Source organism: Triticum urartu, chromosome 7 (assembly GCF_003073215.2).
Source record: "Triticum urartu cultivar G1812 chromosome 7, Tu2.1, whole genome shotgun sequence".
Lineage (NCBI taxonomy): Eukaryota > Viridiplantae > Streptophyta > Magnoliopsida > Poales > Poaceae > Triticum > Triticum urartu.
Window position 1 is genome coordinate 658,956,478 of NC_053028.1, and position 26,170 is coordinate 658,982,647.

The 26,170-nt window shown below is 44.0% G+C and overlaps 1 protein-coding gene and 4 long non-coding RNA genes across 5 annotated transcripts; all 5 read right to left on the reverse strand.

Annotated features, from left to right (window-relative positions):
* Nucleotides 1–903: 903 nt before the first annotated feature.
* LOC125525908 lies at nucleotides 904–1,549 on the reverse strand. The gene has a single exon (XM_048690916.1). It carries the CDS (start codon nucleotides 1,536–1,538, stop codon nucleotides 954–956), a length of 585 nt encoding a protein of 194 aa, XP_048546873.1. The 5' UTR covers nucleotides 1,539–1,549; the 3' UTR covers nucleotides 904–953.
* A 7,671-nt stretch (nucleotides 1,550–9,220) lies between these two features.
* Nucleotides 9,221–9,813, reverse strand: LOC125520800. The gene is made up of 2 exons (XR_007288867.1): nucleotides 9,724–9,813; nucleotides 9,221–9,591 (listed from the first exon to the last, which is right to left on the reverse strand). It is a non-coding gene; the product is annotated as an uncharacterized LOC125520800 (long non-coding RNA).
* A 289-nt stretch (nucleotides 9,814–10,102) lies between these two features.
* LOC125520801 lies at nucleotides 10,103–11,054 on the reverse strand. The gene is made up of 2 exons (XR_007288868.1): nucleotides 10,693–11,054; nucleotides 10,103–10,569 (listed from the first exon to the last, which is right to left on the reverse strand). It is a non-coding gene; the product is annotated as an uncharacterized LOC125520801 (long non-coding RNA).
* Nucleotides 11,055–17,500: 6,446 nt separating this feature from the next.
* LOC125525605 lies at nucleotides 17,501–19,073 on the reverse strand. Its single transcript, XR_007291367.1, has 3 exons — nucleotides 18,945–19,073; nucleotides 18,783–18,851; nucleotides 17,501–17,793 (listed from the first exon to the last, which is right to left on the reverse strand). It is a non-coding gene; the product is annotated as an uncharacterized LOC125525605 (long non-coding RNA).
* Nucleotides 19,074–21,755: 2,682 nt separating this feature from the next.
* LOC125524466 lies at nucleotides 21,756–22,753 on the reverse strand. Its single transcript, XR_007290762.1, has 3 exons — nucleotides 22,387–22,753; nucleotides 22,054–22,290; nucleotides 21,756–21,950 (listed from the first exon to the last, which is right to left on the reverse strand). It is a non-coding gene; the product is annotated as an uncharacterized LOC125524466 (long non-coding RNA).
* Between the last annotated feature and the right edge of the window lie 3,417 nt (nucleotides 22,754–26,170).

Here is a 26,170-nt window from a genome sequence, read left to right on the forward strand (position 1 = left end):
TGGTGATTTTTTGCCACGGATTAGGACAAAAATGGTAGTTTTCCGCACAAAATCGTAAAGTGGTAATTTTCTGTCACGTTTCCGTGAAATGTGATAGTTTTTGGTTAAATACTCGCTAGAGTAAAACAATCGCTTTGAAGATGCCCCCGCACCTCCCGCTCCATCCGCGTCGCCATAGTCCAACCCAGGACTGCTGCCACTACATTGCACCGTGGTCTGCCCCTTGTCGGTAGCCCTCAAAAGTTTCATCATGTTTGATGTACCAAAGTTTCAGATTTTTTAATAGGTTTTGAATGTACTATTCATAGAGGGTGTAGGGGCACCCCGGTGCTGAAAATCTTGTATCTGTATGAATTCGAGCGGGACAACACACAAACAACAGGAAACGGAGCCCGAGAGGCGGGAAGAGATGCGGTTCACCTTGGGGTGGTCAATGGTGAGTTGGGTGAGGGTCTAGGAAGCAAAACAACGATGAGAGCGAGGTGGATGGGCGGTGACTGGAGCTCGAGATGCAGTAGACGAAGATGAGGTAGAGGAGGCGACTTATGCGTTGTTGCCTCTGGGACAGAGGAAACCAGCATCGGCGAAGAACAGGGACATGGCCACACATCATGGGGTCGCTGATGACGGGTCCTCCTCGCCAGTGTTGCTCGTCCTGACATGGTCACCATCGTTGTGCGAAGATGCATTGCAAGTGTTCGATGAAATATATGAACCATACGTAAGTTTTAGGGAGTTGAGTTTAGGAGTTCGGTTAGAAACCACACTTTTTTAAGGAGCAAATATACTTGTCTAAAGGATATTTGGTAGTTTACTCCTCTAAATTATATGGGGTCGATTAACAATGCTCTTAGATCATACTTGTGAAACTAGCTATATAGCGGTGTAGCCAAACCCTGCATATTTATTTATTGCTCTTCTGTGTACATACCATCTCTATATCTGCCGTACGCTCATATGCCTAGTAGTTTACTATCAAGCATGTGAATCAGCAGTAGTTTGTATCGGTCGGCCCAGACCAAGTCATACAGCGGCGTCGACTTCAGAGGCGGCCGCATCAGCCGGATCCAGCAGCTCTCCAAGCTCTTCACCCCACGTGCAAACTCGTCGGCAACCCCCACGAAGCGGCAGTTGGGCAGCATCTCTTTGGCGACGTGGTTGATAGAGCTTCTCGCCGCGGCGTAGTCGTTCAGGCACCCCTCGTAGGCGTCCCTCTCCTGGCCAGAGAGCGAGGTGTTCTGACTGAGCTGGTTCCTCGCGGCGAGCCGCGTGGCGTCCATGGATTCCACGGCGAACCGCGCGGCAAGGATCACGTACCCGGTGGCCCCCTCCTTTTGCGACCTGGACATGTCGACGCCGCCCCAGACCATCACATGGATGCAGAGATCTTGCAAGAGCTTCGTGCCGCACGACTGGCCGCAGGCAGAAGACCCGTCCAGCGACAGCACGCCAGGGCAGTCCGTGCTTGCGGCGGCCATGCCAAGGGGTGCCAGGAGGAGGAGAATGATCTTCACCATAGTCATAGGGAGTGTGCGCATCTCTCTCTCTCTCTCTCTCTCTCTTCGTGGGGAGATGTTTCTTCGTGAGTGCAAAGTATCTATACACATCGTTCGCACTGCTTGTAGCATTAGTTGATTGTGTGTGCTTTAATAGATTAATTAATATATTTCATTTAATGACTTATGTGGACCAGCATGACAAGATAGCATGCATTGCAGATTCCACGCGCATGACAGTTGAGGAGTATATATGGTATAAGAAAATTTGGATTTGTATATTTTGCATTAATATTTCAATATATTCTACATAAATGATGGTATAGGGGTGGGCATTGGGTTTCTATGATTAATTTGGTTCGGTTTATTCCGGTTTTTATTTTTTAGTTTCTGTAAATGAGCACCAAAATAATCAAAATGAAAAAGAAAAACAAACTTTATGAACTGAAATTGTTCGGTTAACCGAAAAACCGAAGTCTATGTGCACCATCGATAAAGCAACGCCAAAGTCTCACATCACATGGCAGCAAAAGTATTTCCATTTTGAGCCAATAAAATCCACCATTTATCGAAAGGGTGTTGCTACGCGTCCGCCGGCCGATGTTTACATATTGTCCGCCGTCTCGATAGTCGTTGGATGCCCGAACTGATAGCCTTCTGATGTAGTGTCTACGTCCGGCATGCCCACTGGTTACTTCCCGCAACCAACACTCTATTATAGAAAACAAGCCTGCATGCCCACTCATTACTTTCCGCAACAAACACTCTGTTGTAGAAACAAGACCACATGCCTACTCGTTCCTTCCCACAACAAATGCCCTGTTGCAAAAACAAGACCGCATGCCCACTCGTTACTTCCCGCAACAAACGCTTTGTTGCAGAAACACTCTGCAACTCTGTTGCAGAAATAAGAGAAATAGCAGGGAGCGCCACCATTACCACATCGGCGACAAAATGGGAGAAGGGGTGTCTGAACTGTACCTGCTTGAGTCGTTGCCGGCCACCGCTGATCCCGAGCCAGTTGTCGATGCCACCGTGTTGGATAAGCCCTGGTCGCCCAACGCCTTGCGCCGCCGCGTCTGCCGCCCTCCCAAATCAAGCTGCTCACACTCCCAGCCATACGAGCCCACGCTGCTGTAGGATGAAACCCCTCTTCTATTATCCAGTTGCAGGAATGGATGTCCTGAAACAAGAGGTGAGTTGCAGGAAACGGACACGCCTCCAGCGGATGCGGGAGTGCTCTCTACCGTCTGATAAAAGATAGATCGGACAGCTACAAAGCTGACGGACAGGCTTGCGCGATCGGCCGGTAGAAGGTAAGATTTTCCCTTATCGAAAAAAGTCTAGTACTTTCATCAATCTGGATTCTCTGAGTCCTTCATGGAGGAATACACTATCCATATATACACAAGTTGCATACAAACCAACATTAGTACTAATATTTTTTAAGCCTATCTAGTTATGGAGTCGTGGTGCCACAAATGACGAGTAGACATGATGCCACGCGAGATTGGTATCCACGCTACTCATTTTTGCATGATTCGTGTTACCCAGCAGGTATATGATTATTCTAAGAGCCTAGAAATATTGCATAGAGGTTGTATTTCACAGATAATAAATGAGTATGGAAAAAAAATTATATAAGACCAGGTCTCACGGGTTAGCATGTGAGACCTATCCTGATGGATGACACATGGCATTCTTAAATTATAAAGCATCTAATCCCCTCTGATTTCAAATAGGGTGGGATAGATGCTTTGTAATTTGTAAATGCCATGTGTCATTCATCAAGGTGTGTCTCACATGTTAACCTGTGAGTCCTGGGTCTTATATAATTCTTTTCCATTAGTATGGCCCACATGGCTGCACGTTCAGTTAAAACCTCATTGATGGTCATCATTCCTCTAACGGTAGCTTTGACCCAAACGAATACTAGTTTCTCCTCTTCATCATGCTCCGGCAGAAACTCCTTCAGCTTGAACCCATTCGTTTAATGAGCTTCATTTTTTGTTGTAAACGGCTGGCAGAACTTCAAAGAGCCCATCATCTTTTAAATGCAACGTGCAAACGATCCAGGAACTCCTCTCTCACTCATCCTGCTTCTAGTTCTTTTGACTTAGTTCACGTGCATATTTAGATAGAACTCATCCATTGAGATGTGGAGCTCATTTTGGAAAAAGATGGAAATGTAGAGCTGTTGTTGTTGTACTGCAGTACATATTCCTCCTCCTCCTCCTCTCTCTCTCTCTCTCTCTCTCATCCATAGAGATGTGGAGCTCATTTTGGGAAAAATGGAGATGTGGAGATGTAGGGTTGTTGTTGTTGTTGTTGTTGTACATTCCTTCTCTCTCTCTCAATGTTTTAAATAGCGGGCTTTGGTATATAGCGGCAGCCCTTAAAAACAGCTATAGCGAGGCTATAGCGGCAAATTATACATGAAATCAAATAGTGGCAACATGAAAATCGTCAATTAAAAATGTTCATGGATTTAGAAAAACTTCACAAATTTGAAAAAACGATCAATGAGTGTAGAAAAAGTTCATCGATTTTAAAAAAACCATCAATTTTGAAAAAAGTTCATCAAATTTGAAAAAGTTCACCAATTTCCAAACAAGATTTCATCAAATGAAAAAGTTGATCGATTTTGAAAAAAATTGTCAAATTTGAAAAAATAAATCATCAAATTTGAAAATTAGTTCATCAATTTTTAAAAAAATATTTCATCAAATTTAACAAAATTTCATCAATATTGGAAACCAGTTTATCAAATTTAAAAAATGTTCATCAATTTCCCAAAAAAAAGTTCATCAAAAAACTAAAAAAGTTCTTCGATTTTGAAAAAGGTCAGTCAAATTTGAAAAAAAAAGTTCATCAAATTTGAAAAATAGTTCATACTTTTTCAAAAAAGTTCATCAAAAAATGAAAAATGTTAATAGATTTGAAAAAGGAAGAAGAGAAAAAACAGAAAACAGGAAGTGGGAAAAAGGAAATGGAAAAAGAAAAGACGAAAGAAGAAAGGATAGGAAAAGATTTAACTTATCACAGTGGCCTGGGTGGCATTGTGTTTAATGTAGCGTCCCTTGATGTAGGAGGTCGCTGGTTTGATTCTCCCGCCTGCGCTACTTTTTGCGGTATAAAAAACATGTAACCAAAGGGGAGATAGGCCGGCCTGTTAGTAGCGAAGGAAGGGAGGGGTGTGCGCGCCTGTTTGCAGGAATGCACGCTTAAATCACTGAATAGGAAATGCTTACGTAACAGTTGTTTGGTGTTAATAAAGTGCGCCCAAGGGCATTCCTTAAAAAACAAATTAAGTTTAGCCTACATCCAAAACAACACAACAAACATGTGATGCCATGTGAACCAATATGAGGTTGGATGGTTAGAGGGACTGTGGTATCCCCAGCCCACCAGAGTTCAAGTCCAATTTTGATAATTCATCAATTTTGAAAAAAAAGTTCATCAAACTTGAAAAAACATTCACCAATTTCCAAACAAAGTAAATCGAAAACTGAAAAAGTTGAACGATTTTGAAAAAAAAGTTCATTAAATCAGAAAAATAGTTCATCAATTTTTTTAAAATTTCATCAAAATTAACAAAAGTTCATTGATATTGGAAACCAGTTTATCAAATTTGAAAAAAATTCATCAATTTCCAAAAAAAAGTTCATAAAAAAATTAAAAAATTTCTTCGATTTTGAAAAAAGTCCGTCAAATTTGTAAAAAAGTTCATCAAATTTGAAAAATAGTTCATAATTTTTCAAAAAAGTTCATCAACAAATGAAAACGTTAATCGATTTGAAAAAGGAAGAAGAGTAAAACAAAAAACAAAAAAATGGAAAATGGGGAAAAGGAAATGGAAAAAGAAAAGACGAAAGAAGACAGGATAGGAAAAGATTTAACTTATCACAGTGGGCTAGGTGGCATTGTGTTTAGTGCAGCGTCCCTTGATGCAGGAGGTCGCTGGTTTGATTCTCCCTCCTGTACCATTTTTTGCGGTATAAAAAACATGTAACCAAAGGGGAGATGGACCAGCCCGTTAGTAGCGAAAGAAGGAAGGGGTGTGCGCGCCTATTTGCAGGAATGCATGCTTAAAGCGCTGAATAGGAGATACTTATGTAATGATTGTTTGGTGTTAATAAAGTGCGCCCAAGGGCATTCCTCTAAAAAAACAAATTAAGTTTAGCCTACATCCAAAACAACACAACAAACATGTGATGCCATGCGAACCAACATGTGGTTGGATGGTTAGAAGGACTATGGTATCCCCAACCCACTAGAGTTCAAGTCCTGGTGGTCGCGTTTATTTCTAAATTTATTTAAAGATTTCCGGCAATGCGCATTCAGTGGGAGGAGACGTTCCCGTCGACTACGAGGTGCCTACGGTGTCTTCGTAAATTTTAAGATGATATGTCGGCTCAGTCTTTCGGAGGTGCTCATAGGGATAGGGTGTGCGTGTGTGCGTTCATAGGAGTGAGTGTATGCGCGTGTATATGAGCACTTGCGTCTGTAGTGTGTTCCAAAAAAAACATGTGATGCCATCTGGTCACAGAATGAAACCAAACTATATCTCATCTAAATAAATAGTTCTAGGCACTCCTAACAATTTATATCAGAATTCACTAACACACATGCCTGTGCATTGCAACGGGATAATAAAATTATATGCCTCTATCTCATATAAGAATGGATCAAGACCTCCACATGTCCGTATTCTCTAGTTCAACATAGCACTCTTTAATTAGAGACAAACCAGTATATTCTTTTTTGTTGGCACGTGCTCATAATTTTTTTCAATTATAATTAACCAGCATATTCTCTTTTATTGGCACATGGAAGCTACCATTGTCAATAATTTATGGTGTCCCTTATTCTGAACAAGCCGACTTAGCTCGATGCCCCGGATGCTGAGCAGTCCCAGTATGGGAGTGATCGAACTCACGAGCTCAAAGACCCGACCATATGTTGCTAGCCACTCGATTCTCGAAAAACAATATGTTGCAAGCCACTCAAACAAACGTGTTCTACTAACCAATGGTTAACGTGAATATAAAAGAATATAATTCAATGCTAGATTTGAAAAAAAAATTGAACTTTTCAGAAGCAGATAACTATGAAATGCCAAATATACATGGCAACGTGAACAATTTTTTGAATTACATTTTTTTTAAAATTCCACACAATTTAAAAAAGACAAAGAAAAATTTTGAACGGAACATTTGTTGAAATTCACAAACATTTCTTAAAAGCATGAACATTTTATAAACATACGTTCTTTTAAGTTGTGAACACTTTTTGGAAAGGGAACATGTTTCGAGCATATAGAAAAATTTACAAAATGTGTCTTTTTATGCAAAAATTATTTCCATTTTTGAACATATCACTAAAACAAGTATATTTTTCAAATTTGTAACATTTTTTAATCTTGAACAAACTTTGAAAAACCCAAACATTTTTCAAAAAATGGGAACAATTTTTAAACTCTTATAGAAACTAGAATGACAAAAATTTAAAATTTCAAACATATTTTAAATAGGAACACAATTTTGGAATTCATAACATGAACTACCAAATATACTTGAAAACATGAACAATTTTCCAAATTATGAACAATATTTTGAAAATTACATACATTTTTGGACAAAGCTAGAACAAAAATTTGAAGGGAATATTTCCTGAAATTCACATACATTTCTCAAAAACATGAACCTTCTTATAAAAATATGAACATTTTTTAAGTTGTGAACAATTTTTTAAAACAGGAACATGTTTTAGACATGCAGAAGAATTTTGGAAAATGTGTTTCTTTAATGCAAACATTATTTTCATTCAATATGTCGCTAAAACAGGAATAATTTTGAAATTTATAAAGTTTTTCAAATGCATTTCTTTAAATCTTGAACAATTTTGAAAAATACAAATATTTTAGAAAAACTGTGAATATTTTTTAAATTTTGAAGAAATTTTTGCACAATAAAAAAATTCAAACGTTTTTTAGAGTAGAACACTTTTGTAATTTGTATGTTTTCATAAAATTTTAGATATAAACTGAAATTGCTAACATTTTCTGAAAATTGTGAATTTCAGAAAAAAAGAAAAAATATACTTGCAATGGGAAAAATAAAAAAGAAGCCGGAAATAAAAAATAAAGAAACAGAAAAAGGAAATTTGTAATAGAACACAAACAAAAATGGGCCGCCGAGTCTTGCGCGCCCTCTAAGTAGCCGAAACTATTTGCCGCGTTGAGCGGGAAATAGGATTGTTTTTATTGCTGTGTGGGCGTAAAATAGTGGGCTGACTATACTGGAGTGGAGGGGGTGCGGCCCACGTACGGAATTCTTTCTAAATCGTTTTTCCTTTGCTAACAGACGGACATATGAAAGTTTAGTACGACCTCGAATAGAAAAGGTAAATCTTTTGATGGTGAACAAAGGAAAAAATCAGAGAAAAACACCTTACTTTATTAGTAGGTAATAGAAAACTCTGAGGGTCTGTCCATGCTCGCGCTTGCTAAGTCTACAATTGTACACTACTGGAATTCTGGGCTACGCCGAGGGGCACGGACACTTGGCAAAGGGCCGAAAACCGCCGGCAAAGCCTTTGCCGAGTGTCACCCTCGGCAAAAGCCACCCGGCGTACACCTCTTCGGCAAACACCTGTTTGCCGAGAGCCAGAACACGCGCACTCGGCAAAGACTTTGCCGAGAGCCAAACAGTACCACTCAGCAAAATAAAGTAGCCAACGGATAGCACACGGTGACGGCGGTTACTGACACGTGGGACCAGGGGAACAGGCTGAGGGCCTTCTTTGCCGAGTGCCACTCTCGGCAAAGAGAGCCAGTAGGTGGCTAACACGTGTCAGCTCCTGACATGTGGGACCAGGCGAACAGGCCGAGGGCCAACTTTGCCGAGAACCACTCTCGGCAAAGCCACCCAGTAGGTGGCTGACACGTGTCAGCTCCTCACATGTGGGACCAGGCAAACAGGCCGAGTGCCAACTTTGCCGAGAGCCACTCTCGGCAAAGCCACCCAATAGGTGGCTGACACGTGTCAGCTGCTGACATGCGGGACCAGGCGAACAAGCCGAGGGCCTTCTTTGCCGGGTGCCACTCTCGGCAAAGAGAGCTAGTAGGTGGCTGACACGTGTCAACTCCTGACATGTGGGACCAGGCGAACAGGCCGAGGGCCAACTTTGCCGAGAGCCACTCTCAGCAAAGCCACCCAGTAGGTGGCTGACACGTGTCAGCTCCTGACATGTGGGACCAGGCGAACAGGTCGAGTGCCAACTTTGCCGAGTGCCGCTCTCGGCAAAGGGAGCCAGTAGCAGGCTGACACGTGTCAGCTTCCGACACGTGGGGCTAGGAGAAACAGGCTGAGGGCCATCTTTGCCGAGAGGCACGCTCGGCAAACTCTATCTTTGCCGAGTATGGCTCTCGGCAAACTGAGCCAATAGGGGAGGGCCATGTCACTTCTCCTAAAAGCCGTGAAAATACTTTGCCGAGAGCCACCGTCGGCAATCCTTTTTCGTTTACCGAGAGGCCTCTCGGGAAAGTTGCTAGGAGGGCTACATGTTATTATCCTTTACCGAGTGGCCTCTCGGTAAAGGGTGCATTCTGGTCCAGTTTCACAGTCATTGCTGAGAGCCGCCCTCGGCAATGGTGTGCCCAGGAGCCTTTTTTTCCTGTTTCTATTTCTTTCCTGCAGTGAAACATATACAACAGCATATAGTTCATCACACATAGAACATGTCACATATAGGCATCACTGAACAAAAGAAGCAATGATTGATTCTGAAAAACATTTCACATAAAAGCAATAGTGCATAAAAGCAATAGACCACAAATTTACAAGTCTCAAGATGCAAGAGTTCTCAACATACAAGGAACAGTTTCAAACATAACATAACATGAAGTTCACGCGATTTTGGAGATCGGAGTGATAACACCAACATTAGAAGGCATCATTCCGTTTGCTGCCCCAACTCCATCAACCGGAGTGATAACATTAACATTAGAAGGCATCATTCCCTTTGCTGCCCCAACTCCACCAACTTGAGGTGGAACTACCGGAACATTGTCCGACCCTTGTGATGGGTTCAGCTGTGATGGATTGACCCAATAGTGAGATGAATGCATATGGTAATGCCGAAAATGGTGATAGAAATAGTTTGAATGAAACTCAAAATGTTCCACTCTGGCGTCGGTGGCATCTCTGGCACTGGTTGGCCTTACATGGAATAAAGATTGGCCACCATATGTTGTAAAGACTTCACTAGATTATCTTGTGCCTTCAGCTTGGCCCAGTTTTCATCTCGTTATTTCTCGGTGTCAGTCAGTTGAGTCTACAATATGGCAATGCAAATGTCATTCATATTAAAATGCAAAAATGTAGGACCATGAAGGATCAATGAAGAAGCACCGACCTGAATATCCTCAATAATGCTCACGGAATGTGGTACGTGACGCTCTACGGTAGGAGTAGAGCCAGTACTCATAGCACAGAGCGTGTTGACTCTCGGAAGGGACACTACAGGAATCAGCTACTTTGCCGTCCGCCAGACGGCAAAGGCATGGATGGCGGACGGCAAAAGGCGCCGGCAATGATAGGATCGGTAACGACCTTCTTTGCCGTTTGATTTCTGAAGCGGACAGCAAAGAAAGCGGACAGCAATAAATTCGTTGTTAGTCTGTTAGGTGGCTAACGGCAGTCTTTGCCGTCAGCCGAGGTACAACAGACGTCAAAAAATGGGATTAAAATTAAAAAAATAAAAATAACGCGCTACAAAATCCACGCCGCTGTTCGTCATTCGTGTCTGTCCGTTTCGTGTTTGTGTCCAATTCATGTCCGTACGTTCATCATTAGTTTCATGTTTGTTGGTCGTGTCCACAGCAGCAATCGGAGTCGAACGGAGGACACTGGCCGCCCTGTCCGCGCCGGCAATGCCCTGCTCGTGCCGCCCGCGCCCTGCTACCGCCGCCCGCCTGCGCGTCGCTCGTAGCGGCCTCCCGTGCTGGCCGCCCTGCCCGCACAGGCCCGCAGCGGCCGTGCCCTGCTCGCGCCGTCTGCCCCGCTGGTTCCTGGAGAGAGAGAGGATTCAGAGAGGGGGTAGAGCAGAGGAAGGGAGGCCGGGGGCCTGCCGGTGCCGGCAGAGGGTTCGCTGGCCGGAGGACCAAGGCTGGTGACCGGCGAGTGGATCGGACCTTGTGGCGCGTTGCAGCGGGAGAAGAAGGGTGCCGAAGGAGGCAAAGCAGAGGAAGGGGAGGCCGGAGGTCTGCCGGCGGTGGCGGAGGGTTCGCCGGCCGGAGGACCCGCGGCTGGTGGCTCCGGCAAGAGGACCAGTACGCGGGCGAGCTGGTTGCGCCGATGAGAGAAAGAATGGTGCGAGAGATAGAGACACAGAGAACATGGGGTGGGGTGGATAAGGGACGACGGAGAGGGCCCGGTGCGATGCGTGCGAGCGATGCTGAGGGCCCCACGCACGATGGGTGCGTGCGATGCGTGGTTGGGGTGGATGCCCCTGCCATGTCATCAATCCTGAGGAAAAAGGTTCCAACCAATAGGAAATCAGCAGAAGATTTGTGTTTGTTCATCCTATTTCTTTTGATAAAACAGACATGCAAAAATTTAGTAAATTTTATTAAACTTTTTCCACGTCTTCTAGGACTTATGAACCAATACCGTGCCAAATTTCATATTCTTTTGACCTTGTTTAGATTTTCAAAAAAATCGAAAGGTGTATGTTATGTCTTTTCTTTGCGGTGCGCGAGAGAGACGGAAGAGAGAGAGAGAGAGGTGGGGCCGGGCGGAGAGAGAGGGGAGAGAGAGAGAGGAGGTGGGGCAACAGCTTTTTATTACTCGCAAAAAAAGATAGACCACCTCTTTGCCGTCCGCCAGCAGATGGCAAAGAATCTAGCAGACGACAAAGGAGGGACGTTGCCGTCCGCTAGCAGACGACAAAGAAGTTAACCTCTTTGTCGTCTGCTAGCAGACGGCAAAGAAGTTGACCTAGCCACGCCATGCCCCGTGGGGCCCACTAGGCGCTTTGCCGTTTGCCTTTTTCTCTTTGCCGTCAGCTGGCAGACGACAAAGAGCCAGCTGATGGCAAAGACTCTCTTTGCCATCAGCTTGTTGGTTGCCGTCTGCTTTACCAAAGCAGAGGACAAAGAGGTGGCGGATGACAAAATGGCAGATTCCAATAGTGGGAGGAGGTTATGACAGAATCGAGGTGAACCGCCATCCGGCCATTCGGTCTACCGCCTGCCGCGGCAATGGCCACAAGAGGTTCAAACGGTAGCACGTGAGGATCAACGTCAGGCCCGTACGTCTCCTTCAATTTTTTGGTGTAGTTCTCTCCATCTGACCGGGCTTTAGAGCTGATCCAGTCCCTTTCCGGGTGGAGAGGGTCCTTTTCCTTGTCGTCTTTGGTACGTTTGATGTTCCATGCCTCGAAGTAAGTGATATCCTTGCCAGTGTCTTCTTTCTACAAAAGAAAGCGATCCAAACAATCAAGGGAATGCTCACAAATGAAGGAGAACATGATGAAAAGAAAAGGATGTGGTTGCCTACATGTTTTGAGACGACACCTGGGATGGTGAGGTTGCCTTGACGGTGTCCTCGACCCCCATCAACTTACGTCGTTCAGATATTACTTTGTGTTCATCCTGCCACCCTGGATCTGTCCACCGTTTGACGATCTTCTCCCAGCACGGACGTTTGTCAGCGCACCACCGAGGAATCACCTGTAAATTAAAGAAATACATCTTAGTAAGGATTCCAATTTTGCGGTAATGTAGGGAATAACAAGCATCCGTCGTCACTTGCCTTGAAGTAATTGTCCCGTGAAAGATGCGTCCCTCGAGCCTCCTGTTTGGAAATCGTATGGTTGAGATAGTCCGCGTGATACTTGACCACTAACCAGACGCGCTCCTTATAGTGCATGTCGTGGACTAGTTTCTTGGCAATATTCTCAACAACCACATTTGCACGATCCTTCTGACCCTCAACGCATGTATAGAAATCCTACAAACATGCATACATGTGAGGTGGGTTAAATCATGACTATGGCAAATTTAAACCTTTTGGTATTGACATTTAGGTGTTTGAAAGGACTTACCCAGAAATCGTTGACCACTCGCATGGCTCTGTTATCATAAACCCTCTGACGCATATCCAGGAAATCCGATGCAAGTTTGTAGTGATCCCATGACCAAGCTGGCTCAATGATACCGTTCGGCAAAGTGACCAGTCCAGGATAATTTAACCTACAAAGACCCCCAATGATGCCACTCGGCGACCATGGTAGATGCCTCTCACCACCTTTTACTAAGCTTCTGCATTTCGAAGAGTGAAGTCATATTATATGTGAGGAAATGACAAAAGGTACAATTTATATGGGATGAGTCGAGATAACCACTTACTTCTCTCCCATTGGTTTAATCAACACGTCTCTATGCACATATGGACGTCTTGGAAGCTTTGAAGGACCCTGCAGCCACACTTTCCCTCTGGAAGTAGTGCTGATAGTTGAACTGCTCAGTTGCGAACCGCTCACCTCGTGGTGCTCTGTCACCCATGAGGGTCCATCCCCACCCTCAGAAACCCGACGAACAACCAGCCTCCTCTCGGCGGCGTCGTCCTCCACCACCTCCTCATCCTCCACCACCTCCTCCGCAAAATCCTCCTCGTCCTCCTCCTCACACGCCTCATCCCCATCCTCTGTTTCCTCCTCCTGAGCACGGTGAAGCACTGCATCAGAGGGTCGAGGAGAAGAAAGAGGTGCTCTACTCCGGGCTGCTTTACGTACTCCTCCTCCTGCCTCATATACTCCCCCTCCTCGTCCGCCTCCTCCTGCCTCACCTACTCCCCCTCCTCGTCCGCCTCCTCCTCCTGCCTCACCTACTCCCCTCCTCATCCGCCTCCTCCTCTTGCCTCACCTACTCCTCTTCCTTGTCCGCCTCCTCCTCCTGACTCACCTACTCCCCCTCCTCGTCCGCCTCCTCCTCCTGCCTCACCTACTCCCCCTCCTCGTCCGTCTCCTACTCCTCCCCCACGTGGTACTCGACCTTATTTCACATGTTTTGCCGGACGGGTGTCTAGACCCGCCAATCCTTTGGCCTTCTTGGCGATTGTGGCAACCGATGAAGGAGCGGCCACCGCTTTCACCGGTCGAGCAGGTTGATCATTGTACAGATCATTCACTTTTTTCAAACTTTCCTTTGGAATCTTCTTGCTACCTATCATGTTTCAATCACCTGATATGAAGAAGAACAAACTAGTTAGTACAGATGATACAACTTGATGTAAATACAATAAATATATCACATATGAAGAATAAATGGAATCGTCACAATAATACATATAGTTGTTACACACACAAATACATAGAGTTGTTGCACACACGAATAATAGAGTTGTTGCACACACGAATACATAGAGTTGTTACACACACGAATACATAGAGTTGTGACACACATACATAGAGTTCTCACACGATTACATGGAGTTGTTAGAAATAAGGGTCAATATTAGGTGCAACATTTGGATCAGGGCTTTCATCATCGCTATCACGCCCGTTCATACATTCATCCTGGAAGTCTTCAGGGGGCCCTCATCCTCATCTATCCCCATGTGCCATCGCATAAGTAATGCCAAATCTCGAGGGTCGGAAACATCCTCGTATTCGTCCTCTGCATTATCTACTTCCATGTCATCCATGGCCTCATGTTCCATAGCATCATGTTCGTGATGCACGCCATCATCTTCCTTTGCATCATCTTCGTCTTCGTCAGTGTCTGCTTCTTGAAAGAACTCTCCCTCGTATGTGTTAGGGTTTATATGGTAATCATCCTTGTTTGGGGTAGGTACCTTGATACGAGGGGGTACCTTGTACATGACATCCCACTTCAAGAGATCGATATATTCTGTAGATGTGCACGCGTATGGGAGAAAAAACACTTGTGTAGCCTGTTGAGCCATAATATAGACATCATTTCCTGCATATTTTGATGCTCGTTCAACTTGGACAAAGCCAATACTAGGGGTTCATCTCACTTTCTCAGGATTGAGCCAGCTGCATCTGAATACGATGGGCTTCACTCCTTGTAAACCACAATACTTCAACTCATAAATTTCTTCGATGGTTCCATAGTAGTGATGTCCATCTGTCCCTAGAAAATAGACCGCACTATTTATTGACCTTCGGTTGAGCCTCTCACGCATGTGTTTATCAGTGTGGAAGCGATACCCATTCATATCGTAAGCCTTACATGACTTGGCCTCGTATTCAAAACCTTCGGCTACTTCTCTCACTTTGGCATCCATATCAACCTCCTGATATGCCTATACAAGATTAATAGGAGATTGTCTGGTTCATTAGTGGAAGCATTACAAGCAAGTAAGATCAACTTGAAGTAACATAAAGTTAGAAAAGTTATTTTTCTTGAGAACCAAGAAATGAAACCGCCATCAGCATTGGTATCTTCAAGAAGGTCTGCTGATTCTTCGTCGCTAGGAGGCCGTGGTAGCTTCCAGAATTCGTTCTAGAATTCTCTAGCAATATGAAGAATTCGAGTTAGAACTCAAGACTAGTGAGTAGTTGTCAATAAAGGTGTTCTACACTTACTTTATGTATGGTTGCACTTCTTCCATGTTGGTCAAGACATAGATCATAATAGTCGACCACTCAGTAGGTGAAAAGTTCTTGGGCTTCGGTCCACTTGCTTTGCCACCTTAGCCTTCGAAGAGGCTAAGGTCGGAAACATTACTGGTGGGTTCTTCATTGTAACGAGGAGCTGGATTTAACCTAGTCTGAATACTGTCATGATAGTACTTTGTCGTGGTCATGGCCACCTCCTCTTTCAGGTATGCCTCGGCTATGGAGGCTTCAATGCGGGCTTTATTCTTACATTTCCCAAGAAGATGCTTGAACTCCCGTTCAGGTGCATACTTCCATCGGAACTGCACAGGTCCTCCCATTCTAGCCTCATATGCGAGATGTAAGATCATATGTTGCATCGGATTAAACACTACAATGGGAACCCCCCTATAGCAACGCATTTTTTCGTATCTAAATGTCCATATATGCGTTGCCAGTGTCTTTACCAACGGTTTTGGATGTGTAGCCTTATCCAGTGTTGCTAGCGTAATGCAACGCTTATACCACCGTTGGTAAAACAGACCGTTGCAAGACTACAACAGATAAAACAGACTTCTACAACACTTCTATATGTTGGTGCTTAATGTATAGGAATCGAAATCCCATATATATTGCTAGCAATTAAATTAATGCACCACATAGAGGTGATAATTATGTTTTTCAAGTGAAGGAAAAACAAGAGAATATACTCACGAGAGTAAGAAATCATATATTAGATAAAATTGTTGGATTACAATAGTGGATATTACAGGAGGAAGATCATCCAAATGTGATGCATAATCTAACTAGCTCCCTGTTTTCTACTAGTGAAACTCAAACTAATAGGATCCATCAACACCCCGATAACTTAACTAAAATTTAACCGAGGAAAAACATCGAGCAAGAATGTCATCCCTACAACATAAACTAAACTCAAAGCATCCATCATCATCATCACCATGAACCAGAACATTGACATCATCATTGCAGTATACTTGCCATGCACTCATATACTCGTCCATTTATATCTTGAATCTACAAACAATAAAACAAAATGAACTGTTAACACAATGCATTGACATGATGCAAGTAGTAATAGAGGCAAGCTATTAGTCACGTACAAAGGTTGAATGCCATGTAATCTTTGATTATTTTTCTACATTAGCAAGAGTATGGCAGTTTTTGCGACTCCATACCAAATTTTCAGGTTTCACAATTGCCACATCAACATGCACTGCAGAAAATTCTTTTCTAATTTCAGCACCATCAAGTTTAAATTTAGGATCATAACTTACAGTTGTAGAAAGAGCTACATCCTTTTTCAGGCTCTTTAAAAATACTGTAGTTCATACCTGTTAGAGAAAATCAAAGTTACCATTGGAAGAATCATCCTCATCACCCATGACAAAACAAAAAGAAAACAAGGGAACATATGAAATGAATTTGAGCACTCTTACAGATAGTTCACAACAGTCAACCAACTCAGCAAACCACTTTGTGCAGTCTTACTGCATACATTAGCACATTTTGTTGTTTTTTTTGCTCCGGACAACAATATGATAGCAAAGAAGAAGTAAAACAAATAGACAAGCTAATACTATAGTTTGCACACAAATTTGTATGTGATTATGAAAAGATACCTGCTTGTTTGCAGTAGAAGTTTTCCATGGCGTGTGCTGACATTTTCAAGCAAAGTTTCTTTGTTCTCAACATCAGTCTGATAGCAAGATGACCAGTAGATACATAATAACCATCGAAGCAATATATTTCGAAAATATTGTATATATATGGGGTAATGCAAATATACCTTATGTGCAGCAGATTTTATTTCCCCTTGTCGTGCAGTGAAATTCTGATAACAAGTTTCTTCGTTCTGGACAACATTCTGATAGCAACAAGTAAACACATAAACATGGGAGCACTATAGTTTGATCATAATTTTGTATATGAGACTATGAAGATACCTTGTGTGCAGCACATCATTTTTCTAGTTGTCGTGCACTGCCACCATTATGAAACATATTTTCTTTATTCCAGGATACAATGATACACAACAAGTTACGGGTATTGTATATGTAACTGCAAAAAGTGCGAGCGTAACAAATTAATCCTCAACAATAACAGGTTCCAAATAGTACTCAAGTAGATATACCTTATCTAGAATAGAATGGTTGTTTGATGCTTGCAAATCTGCACCATTTGAACTACTTGTCTTCTTCTGTAAATTATTTCGTCGTTTTTAACAAGTCGGGGTCCATCAACCGAAGGAGCAAGCACACCCTGCTGATAGCATAATACAAATATTAATTGAGACCATTTTTGGAGGGAAATTTGAGAAATTTTATTGTGTACTTTGTCATGGTACAAACTTTTCTGTTTGAATTATGTCCATGATCTGAAGGTTCAAGCCCAGTTGTAGGCTTGCAGCCATTGGATCCGAAATTTCCTATGATAGAAATACAGAAAGGTTATCCTACAAAATAAATGAAGGTTACAGTTGATAAAAATTTACCTTATCTGGTTGTCTTTCCATTCTTCTCATCTTCTCTTCTAGTTCCATGATTTTAGCATCTTAATTTTCCTTTTCTAGACGTATTTTTTCCATTTCAACTCAAAAGGCTGGCATAGCTTCATTTGGTATATCCTCCACCGAAGTAAAATGTGTATTCTGGAATAGACGTGAAGTAGAAACATCAAATGACTGGATAACACTAGTAAGATGTGAAATCGGATATGCAATTTTTTTCACTATAAACTGAACTCTCTTGCATATTAGTTTTGGAAGAACTTTCTTGTATGAATACTCTTGATGTATGACCTTATATTTGGATAAATAGCATATAGCTTTGGGTGGAGAAACTTAATTGGACCCTGTAACACTTGGCTCTCGACTAGGGTTAGAATCTTCTGAAATGTTGATGTTGTGCTTCCTAATAAGGTTGTAACCATCTATGTCCACTTGTTATGGTCAATGATGTGTGATGGGTTTTACTTTCTGCTGTCTTCTTTAGCGATCATTCAATTCATACTCAAAATGTTAAGTCCAGAGCACATCTTCTGTTTCCCTTACTAAGCAAATCTTGTTTATAATATGTAGGTGAAGCCTGAAGTTATCATCTGGACACCTCAAATAATTGTTTCCACAACTTGAGATTTCTACTGCAGTTGATGTTGCAATAGGAAAAGTATGTGGTTTGGCTCTGAAGTTATAATATATTATCAGTCTTGCCACAGTGAGTACTTTTTTCCATTTGATCAGCAGATCAGCAAGGTTTCTGTTTTTCTTAACCCGTGTCCAGTTTATACACTTCCCATTCAGACTGAGAGGACAAATAGGAATTTGGCGAAGCATAACAATGTCAAGTTTGAGGCCATAAAGCTTTCATTAACCCGACTTATTATGTTTATTTTCATTACGTGTTATTCTGTTACAAATCACTGTACGTCATTCTTTTTTACTACTCTTTCTTACCAAGAAAGATGTAGTGTTCTGAACATCTATTTTTGGCATGCACTTCTGAACGTATGAATCAATTTCAGATTAAACTAGAATCGTGATCTCTATGTATATTGACTGGTGGGTGAAAAAACAGCTTAGAACCAATACGTAGGGCATGAATTGCAGCGATGAGATGGGATAAGGAGCAGGGCACTGACTAGATGAACTCGCAGGATTGTTGCCACCACGAACCAGCCGGATTTGGAGAATCTACCAGCCGGATTTCCCTGGGAAGAGAGATGTGAATTGATTTAGAGCACAGATCAGTAGAGTAGGGACGAACAGAGGATGAATTGTGGGAGAATAGATCGGCAACTAACCTTGCTCAGGTCGTGATGATGCCTCCGCCACCGCCGCCGGGCATGCGATGAATCCAGAGACGAGGAAGGAAACCGTGCTGATATGGGGGGAGGTTTCCGATTTTCTTTGCGCAGTTACCTCATCACGATCTGTTTGACCGATGCTAGTTTCCGTCCTTGGATTCCTGTGACAGGTGGGGGCATGGTCATGAAGCGCGTATTATTTTTTATTTTTTTGCCAGATTAATCGCTATTGGCGGGAGCGAACGGAGGGAAAGGGAAAACTGGAGCGAAACCAAAAAAGAAATACGAGGGAGTCTAACAATTTGGAGAGAAATAAATTATAAATTTTGTTATTATCATCTGGACCGTGACAGGCAGTTGTGCATATATTTGTGCTAAACTGAACGTGCTTCTTCTATGTTTGTACGAATTCAGTGCAATATGGTTGAAGTAAAAATAAATTCTATTGCTCAAACAATAGAACAAAGTTAATCCAGAACACAACAAATTTCTTAGCTTCCATTTTCCAACCTACATGTATAATTTTCATAAGATCACTAGTTGTCCTCCATCATATTCAATATCACCAGTTGTCATCCAATATTACTAGTCAAAAGCAACATTTTCTAAAGTTTTGCGCATGCACACATATGAGGTGTAAGGGCATCTCCAACCGGACTCTGAACCGCCCGCATCCGTCCAGATCGACCTTTCCGGACACATTTTACCATCCAGCGCAGTACTGGTCCGTGGAGCCAGTGTCCCCCCCCTCACCCCCACATGCAACCGCGTCGTCCAAATTGGGTGTCGCATGAAGGTCGAGCCCCCCTCCCCCCCCCTCATTGCCGCACGACCATTACACCCGGATCGGGCTGGCGTCGCCGCAGTGTCACAACTAGCAAGACAAGCTCATCAATGAGGAGGTGCCGTTGGTGATGGTGAAGGCGCACGACCTCCTCCTCCACTACCTCGGTGGTCATGGCGGTGACAAATCCTCGTCGTGGGCCATCGTGTTGGCCGAGGAGAGGCAGGAGTGGCGCAACGCGGCGCGCCGCTTTGTGTTCGCCAAGTCCGACGAGGAGACGGCGTGGATCCGTGAGGACCCCAACCTGGCCACGCAGCGCCACCGCCGCCTCGATGGGAATCTCGCCATGATCGACGAGGAGTGGTCACTAAGCGACACCTCCCCGCAGCCGGCAGGGGCAAGGACGCCGTCAGGGCATCGTGGCCAGGTCACCGTTGGCTGGCTTTGGAGGCCCTCCACATGGCGCACGAGGAAGCGGAGCCACTGCTCCGCAAGTGCCAGGCGGTGGTCGGGCAGGGCTAGCGCTGTCACGCCTCGATGCCCTTCCACCACTGGAAGGACTACTCGAATGACGACGATGACACGAACGGGAACAACAGTCCAGTCGTCCGACATGTGTATGAGGTCACCATCCGCTACAAGTCAGCCTAGTTTTTTTTTATGTTTTTAGTTAAGCGGATGAAATATTGTCCGTTTTATGTAAATTATCTACCAACTTTAATGAATACCGTCGTGTTTGCTGAAATTCGTCCGGTTCATTCTAACTTGTTTTTAAATGAATGCGAGCACGCTTGTATGGCCGGCTATCACATCACTATCTGCGGACCAATTCAGACCAGTCCGCAGACAAATAGGGTGTTCATCTTGGGGGTCAGCGCCAACGTGAACCCTCAAAATGTCCGCAAATGTTCGGACCGACGTGTCCTCACACAGTTTGCCATCCAACATCGCACCTCATTGAGTAGTGGACCAGTCACCCAAAACAACCCAAAAACATCCCGTTCCGCGTCCCGCTCTCCGTGCCTGTTACATGGCAGAGAGATGTGACTGGACGCAAGGGCCTAGGTCATCGACCTGTCGAAGACCACAACGGAGACGAGGTAGCGCCGTCTCTACTGTCTCAACAAGGAGACGCTGAAGTACGGCAAGCAGTGGTCTATGAGCGAGACCACCACACTGCCCCCTCCGGTAAGTCCTGTCGCCCTTGTCTCCCCGCGCCCATGTCCGCGGTGGCCGCGGCTGCACTATGTGCAGCACAGCAGCAAACAAATAGAATTATCCGCGAGCACCAGATGACAGTCGGGATGCCCTGTTGCTACCATGCGCCCTTCCGCCGCTAGACACTGCCGAGGGCGACGGAGGTGCCGTCGGCCAGCCCGCCCAGGCATACTAGGTCACCATCAAGTATAAGGTAGGTTAGGTTTATTGAAGTTTTAATTTCACCGGGCGAAAAACAATCTTGTTTTATGCAAAAAAATAAGTTTAAATAAAATCGTCAGTTTGTTTAAATTTGCATCAATTTTTTTATCTTAAATTCCATTCGGAATGTGACCAAACATTTGCGATATGCTTTGAATGCCCGGCTCCTATATGAGTGCCCGGATACCAGTCCGGACCGGTTCATGGACAGATGTGGTGTATGTTTTAGAGGTCAGGGTAGGAGATGTCCTTACGCAACACACCAGAACAGAGACACGCACGGCACAAGGCAGTATTTTCGACGTGCTGAACAGTGTCTTTTCCGTGCTAACTGAAGAAACCCTACAGCTAACTGAAGAAAAGCTAAAGCTACATTATTCTGGTGCAAATAGATTAACACTAGCACTCTACTGTTGCTCCCCTCCAAGTTAGAGGTGCCCTCATGATATATTGGCAAGAAGACGACCAATACCAATGTATTGATCGAGTTCGTGGAACCAGCCAATTGAACACTTCTATGATGTTTATGAGATAAGCAACAACCGGGATAAGCAACAACCGGGATGTAGGTACATATGAACATGTGTAAGAATGTGTAGGAAATAGAACGACCAACACAACCATATTTGGGATCAAGTATTGACACTTTAGGCCAGTCACACCTACAAATCTTCTTGTCCGAATTATAAGGTACATGGACATAAAAGAAGAAGAAAAAATAGCAAATAACAGTAATGAATTCGTCACTTCAACTATAGGCTCCACATTTTCAGATCAGTGACTTTCTTTATCCATCAAACCTGCGTACAAGAGCAATAGAGTAGTAAGTTTCATGTCCAAAATGACATAAGTTGCAGCAGTGATACTAAGAATGTAAATAACAGAATCACATTGGAAGCTGACCTTTATTCAGGTACTGTGTCCTAGCTCAAAAGCATTACATTCCACATCAAATGGTCACAGACATCATCCTTGACAGTACTAAATTGTGAACGCAAACTTCACATGGACATCGGATCGTTCATTGTATCTGGTATATTTATATGCAAACTCTAGAAATTCATCTACGCCAGCTGAGTACTGTGTACTTTCTCTAGGAAATCGCAATAGAAATTTGGTGGATTCTAAATCCATTGCACACTGCATAAAAACAACAAATATTACTGCATATAAGTTTCATGTAATTTCGTCCAAAGCATGGAGGTTCAGAGATCAGGTGACGCCGCGATGAGGTACCTTTCCGAGCTGAACAGGGGATGAGGATGTGGAGGACCGGAGGATCAGCTACTAAGGCGAGAGCTGAGCGGACTGGGAGTGGGCTGCTCCGGCAGTCCGGTCAGCAGGGCGCGCTCTTGCGCCGTGGTGCGCCGTGCGCGCCTGCGCGGACAGCAACAGGTCGGGCGCCAAGCGGAGTAGGCAGAGGCAGGTCGCGGGCGTCAGCCGTCAGGCTGGTCAGGGTCTCTGGCGGTCTGCCGGTGGCTCCGGGCGACCGGACAGGGACGGCGAGGCAGGCGGCTCAGCTGGCTCCAGGCGGCGGATCGAGTATTCGCGAGAGAAAACGTAGAAACTGGGTTGACCAAGCATGCGTGGCTGCGTTCGCTTTGCGACGACGAGCAGGGTAGGCTATTACTGGGCTTATTTTTTCTCTAAGCCCACCTCTTATTACCTATGCGTCTAAAACAAACCTATGTGGTAAACAGGCCGGGCTAAAATTCCGGGGTGGAGGGTGGCCCACTGTGCCTCGGTCACTGATCTGGATCGGAGAATAAAATGAAGGGACTATGCGTGACTTGGTCAGCAAAGATTTTGGCGCCACATTCCTTATGTGTACCAGCGTGTCTAGTTAATTTTAGTTTTTAATTATGTATATTTGCCGTCTTATAACAGATATAATTTACAACACCTACACGGCAACATATATGATTTGTTGCAATCTATGTACGACTTTATGGTCGCGAGCTGCAAGTGTACAACACATATGCTGCAACGCTTACATGCGTATCTCTTGTGAATTTTACAACTTATAGTCAAAACGTTGTAGAATATGTGTTGCTTTATAGAGGGTATCCTTGTAGTGTAAAGAAACCTGGCGGAAATAGCATCTCTAACTTGCATAGCAACTCAGATGCTTGTTCCTCCAACTTTGCAACCACTTCATAATCTAGTTCTTTGGCACAAAGCTGACGGAAGAAGTAGCTCAACTCCGCCAGCACTCGCCAAATATCCTCTCTGACATACTCTCGAATCATCACATGCATTATCCGCTCAAGCCATACATGGTAGTCATGACTCTTGAGGCCTCCTATTCGCTTTGTAGCCATATTATTCACTCCCCTCATGATATTAGCTGCATATCCATCAGGGAAGTACAAGTTGTTCACAATCCATTGGAGAATTTCCTTCCTTTGGGGCATTGAAGGGGTGAAAGGGGCTGGTGGATTCTTCCAAGAATTACCTTTTGCATGAGGCACCACATTTAATTTTGGCCTATTGCATAGTTTGGCTTGATCGATCCTAGCCTGAATGTTATCCTTTGACTTCTCGGTGTCGAGGAGCGTGCCGAGTAAGGCCTCCGCAATATTCTTTTCAGTGTGCATTACATCAATGTTGTGTGGAAGTAGAAGATCTTTAAAGTAAGCGAGCCTCCATAAGCTTGGAATGTGAGTCCACTGGTGTGTCTCTCCATATCCCACAAAACCTTTCCCATCGAGCTTTTCCTCGAGAGCATCTAACCCATACTTAAGCTGGGCTCCAGTCATAATAGGTGGTGGCGGGTCATCAACAATAACACCTTTTTGGAAGTGCATAGCGTCTTGCCTGTATGGGTGATCAAGACGAAGGAACTGCCAATGTTGGTCAAATCATACATACTTGTGACCCTTAGCCAGCCAAATGAAAGTCACACGCTGTCGACACACTTGGCAAGGCCACTTCCCCTTTACACACCAACCACAAAATATCACATGTGCAGGTAGGTCATGTAGCGATGTGTGGTACCAGATATGCATATTGAAGTGCTTCTTTGAAACGACATCGTATGTTCGGACCCCGTTGTTCCAAGCAACAAGTAAGTCATCAACCAATGGCTCCATATACACAATCATATGCTTCCCGGGATAGTTAGGACCTGGAATTATCAACATCAGGAACATGTGATGTCGTTGCATGCAAACGCCAGGGGGAAGATTCATGGGGATAACATATACTGGCCAACAACTGTATATGGAAGCCATCAAACCATATGGATTGAACCCGTCGGTTGTTATCCCAACAGCTACACTCTTCCAGTCATCTGTTTTCTTATGAATTTCAACAAATTTCTTCCATGCTTCACCATCCCGTGGACACTACTAGGAAAAGGCCTGTTAGTGGTGCACTACAGGTGCGCCACTATCATCACGCCATTAGTAACTAATACTAATGGCGCACCCTTGGTGCGCCATTAGTATATCAGACAGTAGTGGCGCACCAGGCAGTGCGCCATTAGTATGTCCCACGGTGCGCCATTAGTATGCCTCCCAGGGGGCCATATTTACCTTCTGCTCTGGGTTACTAATGGCGCACTAACAGACAATGCGCCACTAGTATTTTTACAGCAGTGCGCCACTAATGTGTTGTATGGTGCGCCACTAGTATGAATATTAGATTTTTTTCTTTTCTGATATTTGCACAGGTTACAAAATATATTACTACACAGAATATAGACAACACCACACATCAACAGCAGATTTATCGAATACAATAGAAGATTAGTCTCCGAATACAATTCATCATATTAGCTAGTCTCCGAATTCAAAATACTGAACAAAGTTAGAACATTACATGTCTCGAGAATGCGAGTAGCGAGTTTGTCTTCACATTACAAGTCGATATCGATCATCTAAACTACCATCACATAGAAGAGAGATGCGGTCATCACGATGAGCATCATCGCGATGAAACTGGTCTTCATCCGGTTCCTCCTCCGCTCCCTCATCTCTCCCGCTAGATAGCGCACGTATCTAGCTTCCGCCTCCACCCTAGTGGTGTACCCTTTGTAACTGTTACCGCTGAAACGGTGAACCTGTCTCCGACACTCCTCCCAGTCGTCGTAGACTCTGAGAACCTTACCCTTGTACACGACATACGACGGCATCTCTATGCACTAGCCAAACAAAACGTTAGTAGCAATTCACAGACAATACATAAGCAATATATAAGTATGCAACAAAAGGATCAGAAGAGAAAAGCAAGACATTAATAGCATGATTCATGGTCCTACTAATAAATAGCATCGATTACATATAAGTTGAGCGACTGTCCAAACCAAAGAGACATACAAGTTCATTAAAGTTTAATTACAACATGAGCTAATTGATATTTCAGAACTACACATAGCATCACTACTTTCGACTCGACTCAGGGACTGGAGCGTGGATGAAGCCGCCATCTGTTGTGATGGTCATGAAATCGCGGGCGTTGTCAGCCTGCATTTGTAGCGTTGTTTCTATCTCATTGTTCGACGGTTGATATCTGAGGTAGAACTGCCCCGAGGTATGAAGGACATCTTGATGGATGATTTCCGCAAACTCCGACTGGATGCGAAATAATTCTTGTTTGATGTACGCGTCCAGGATTGCCGACAAGCTTGAGTATTCTATAGTCTCACCTAAATAGCTTGGCGTAATCATGGTCATAGCTGTTTCCTGTGTGAAATTGTTATCCGCTCACAATTTGATGGAGGTCGAGTCGGCATCCTTCTGACCGCCTGGGGGCTGCTTGACGCAGGGGAACATCATTTTGTGGGCGAACACGTGCTTGCCATACCTACGAATTGGCCTGCTGAAGGTGCCTCTAGATCTGGCATAGCCGGGGAGAACATCATCAGGAACTTTCTTGATATTTGTGTAGTCTTTCTTCGACTGACGGTCCGAGTCGAAATACGTGGCCATGGAATATTTCGGGCTTAAGAGGATGAGTGTGTAATGTGTGTCACTGCACAAAACACGGAATGCTAGAAAAAAAAGAACGATCGAAATCT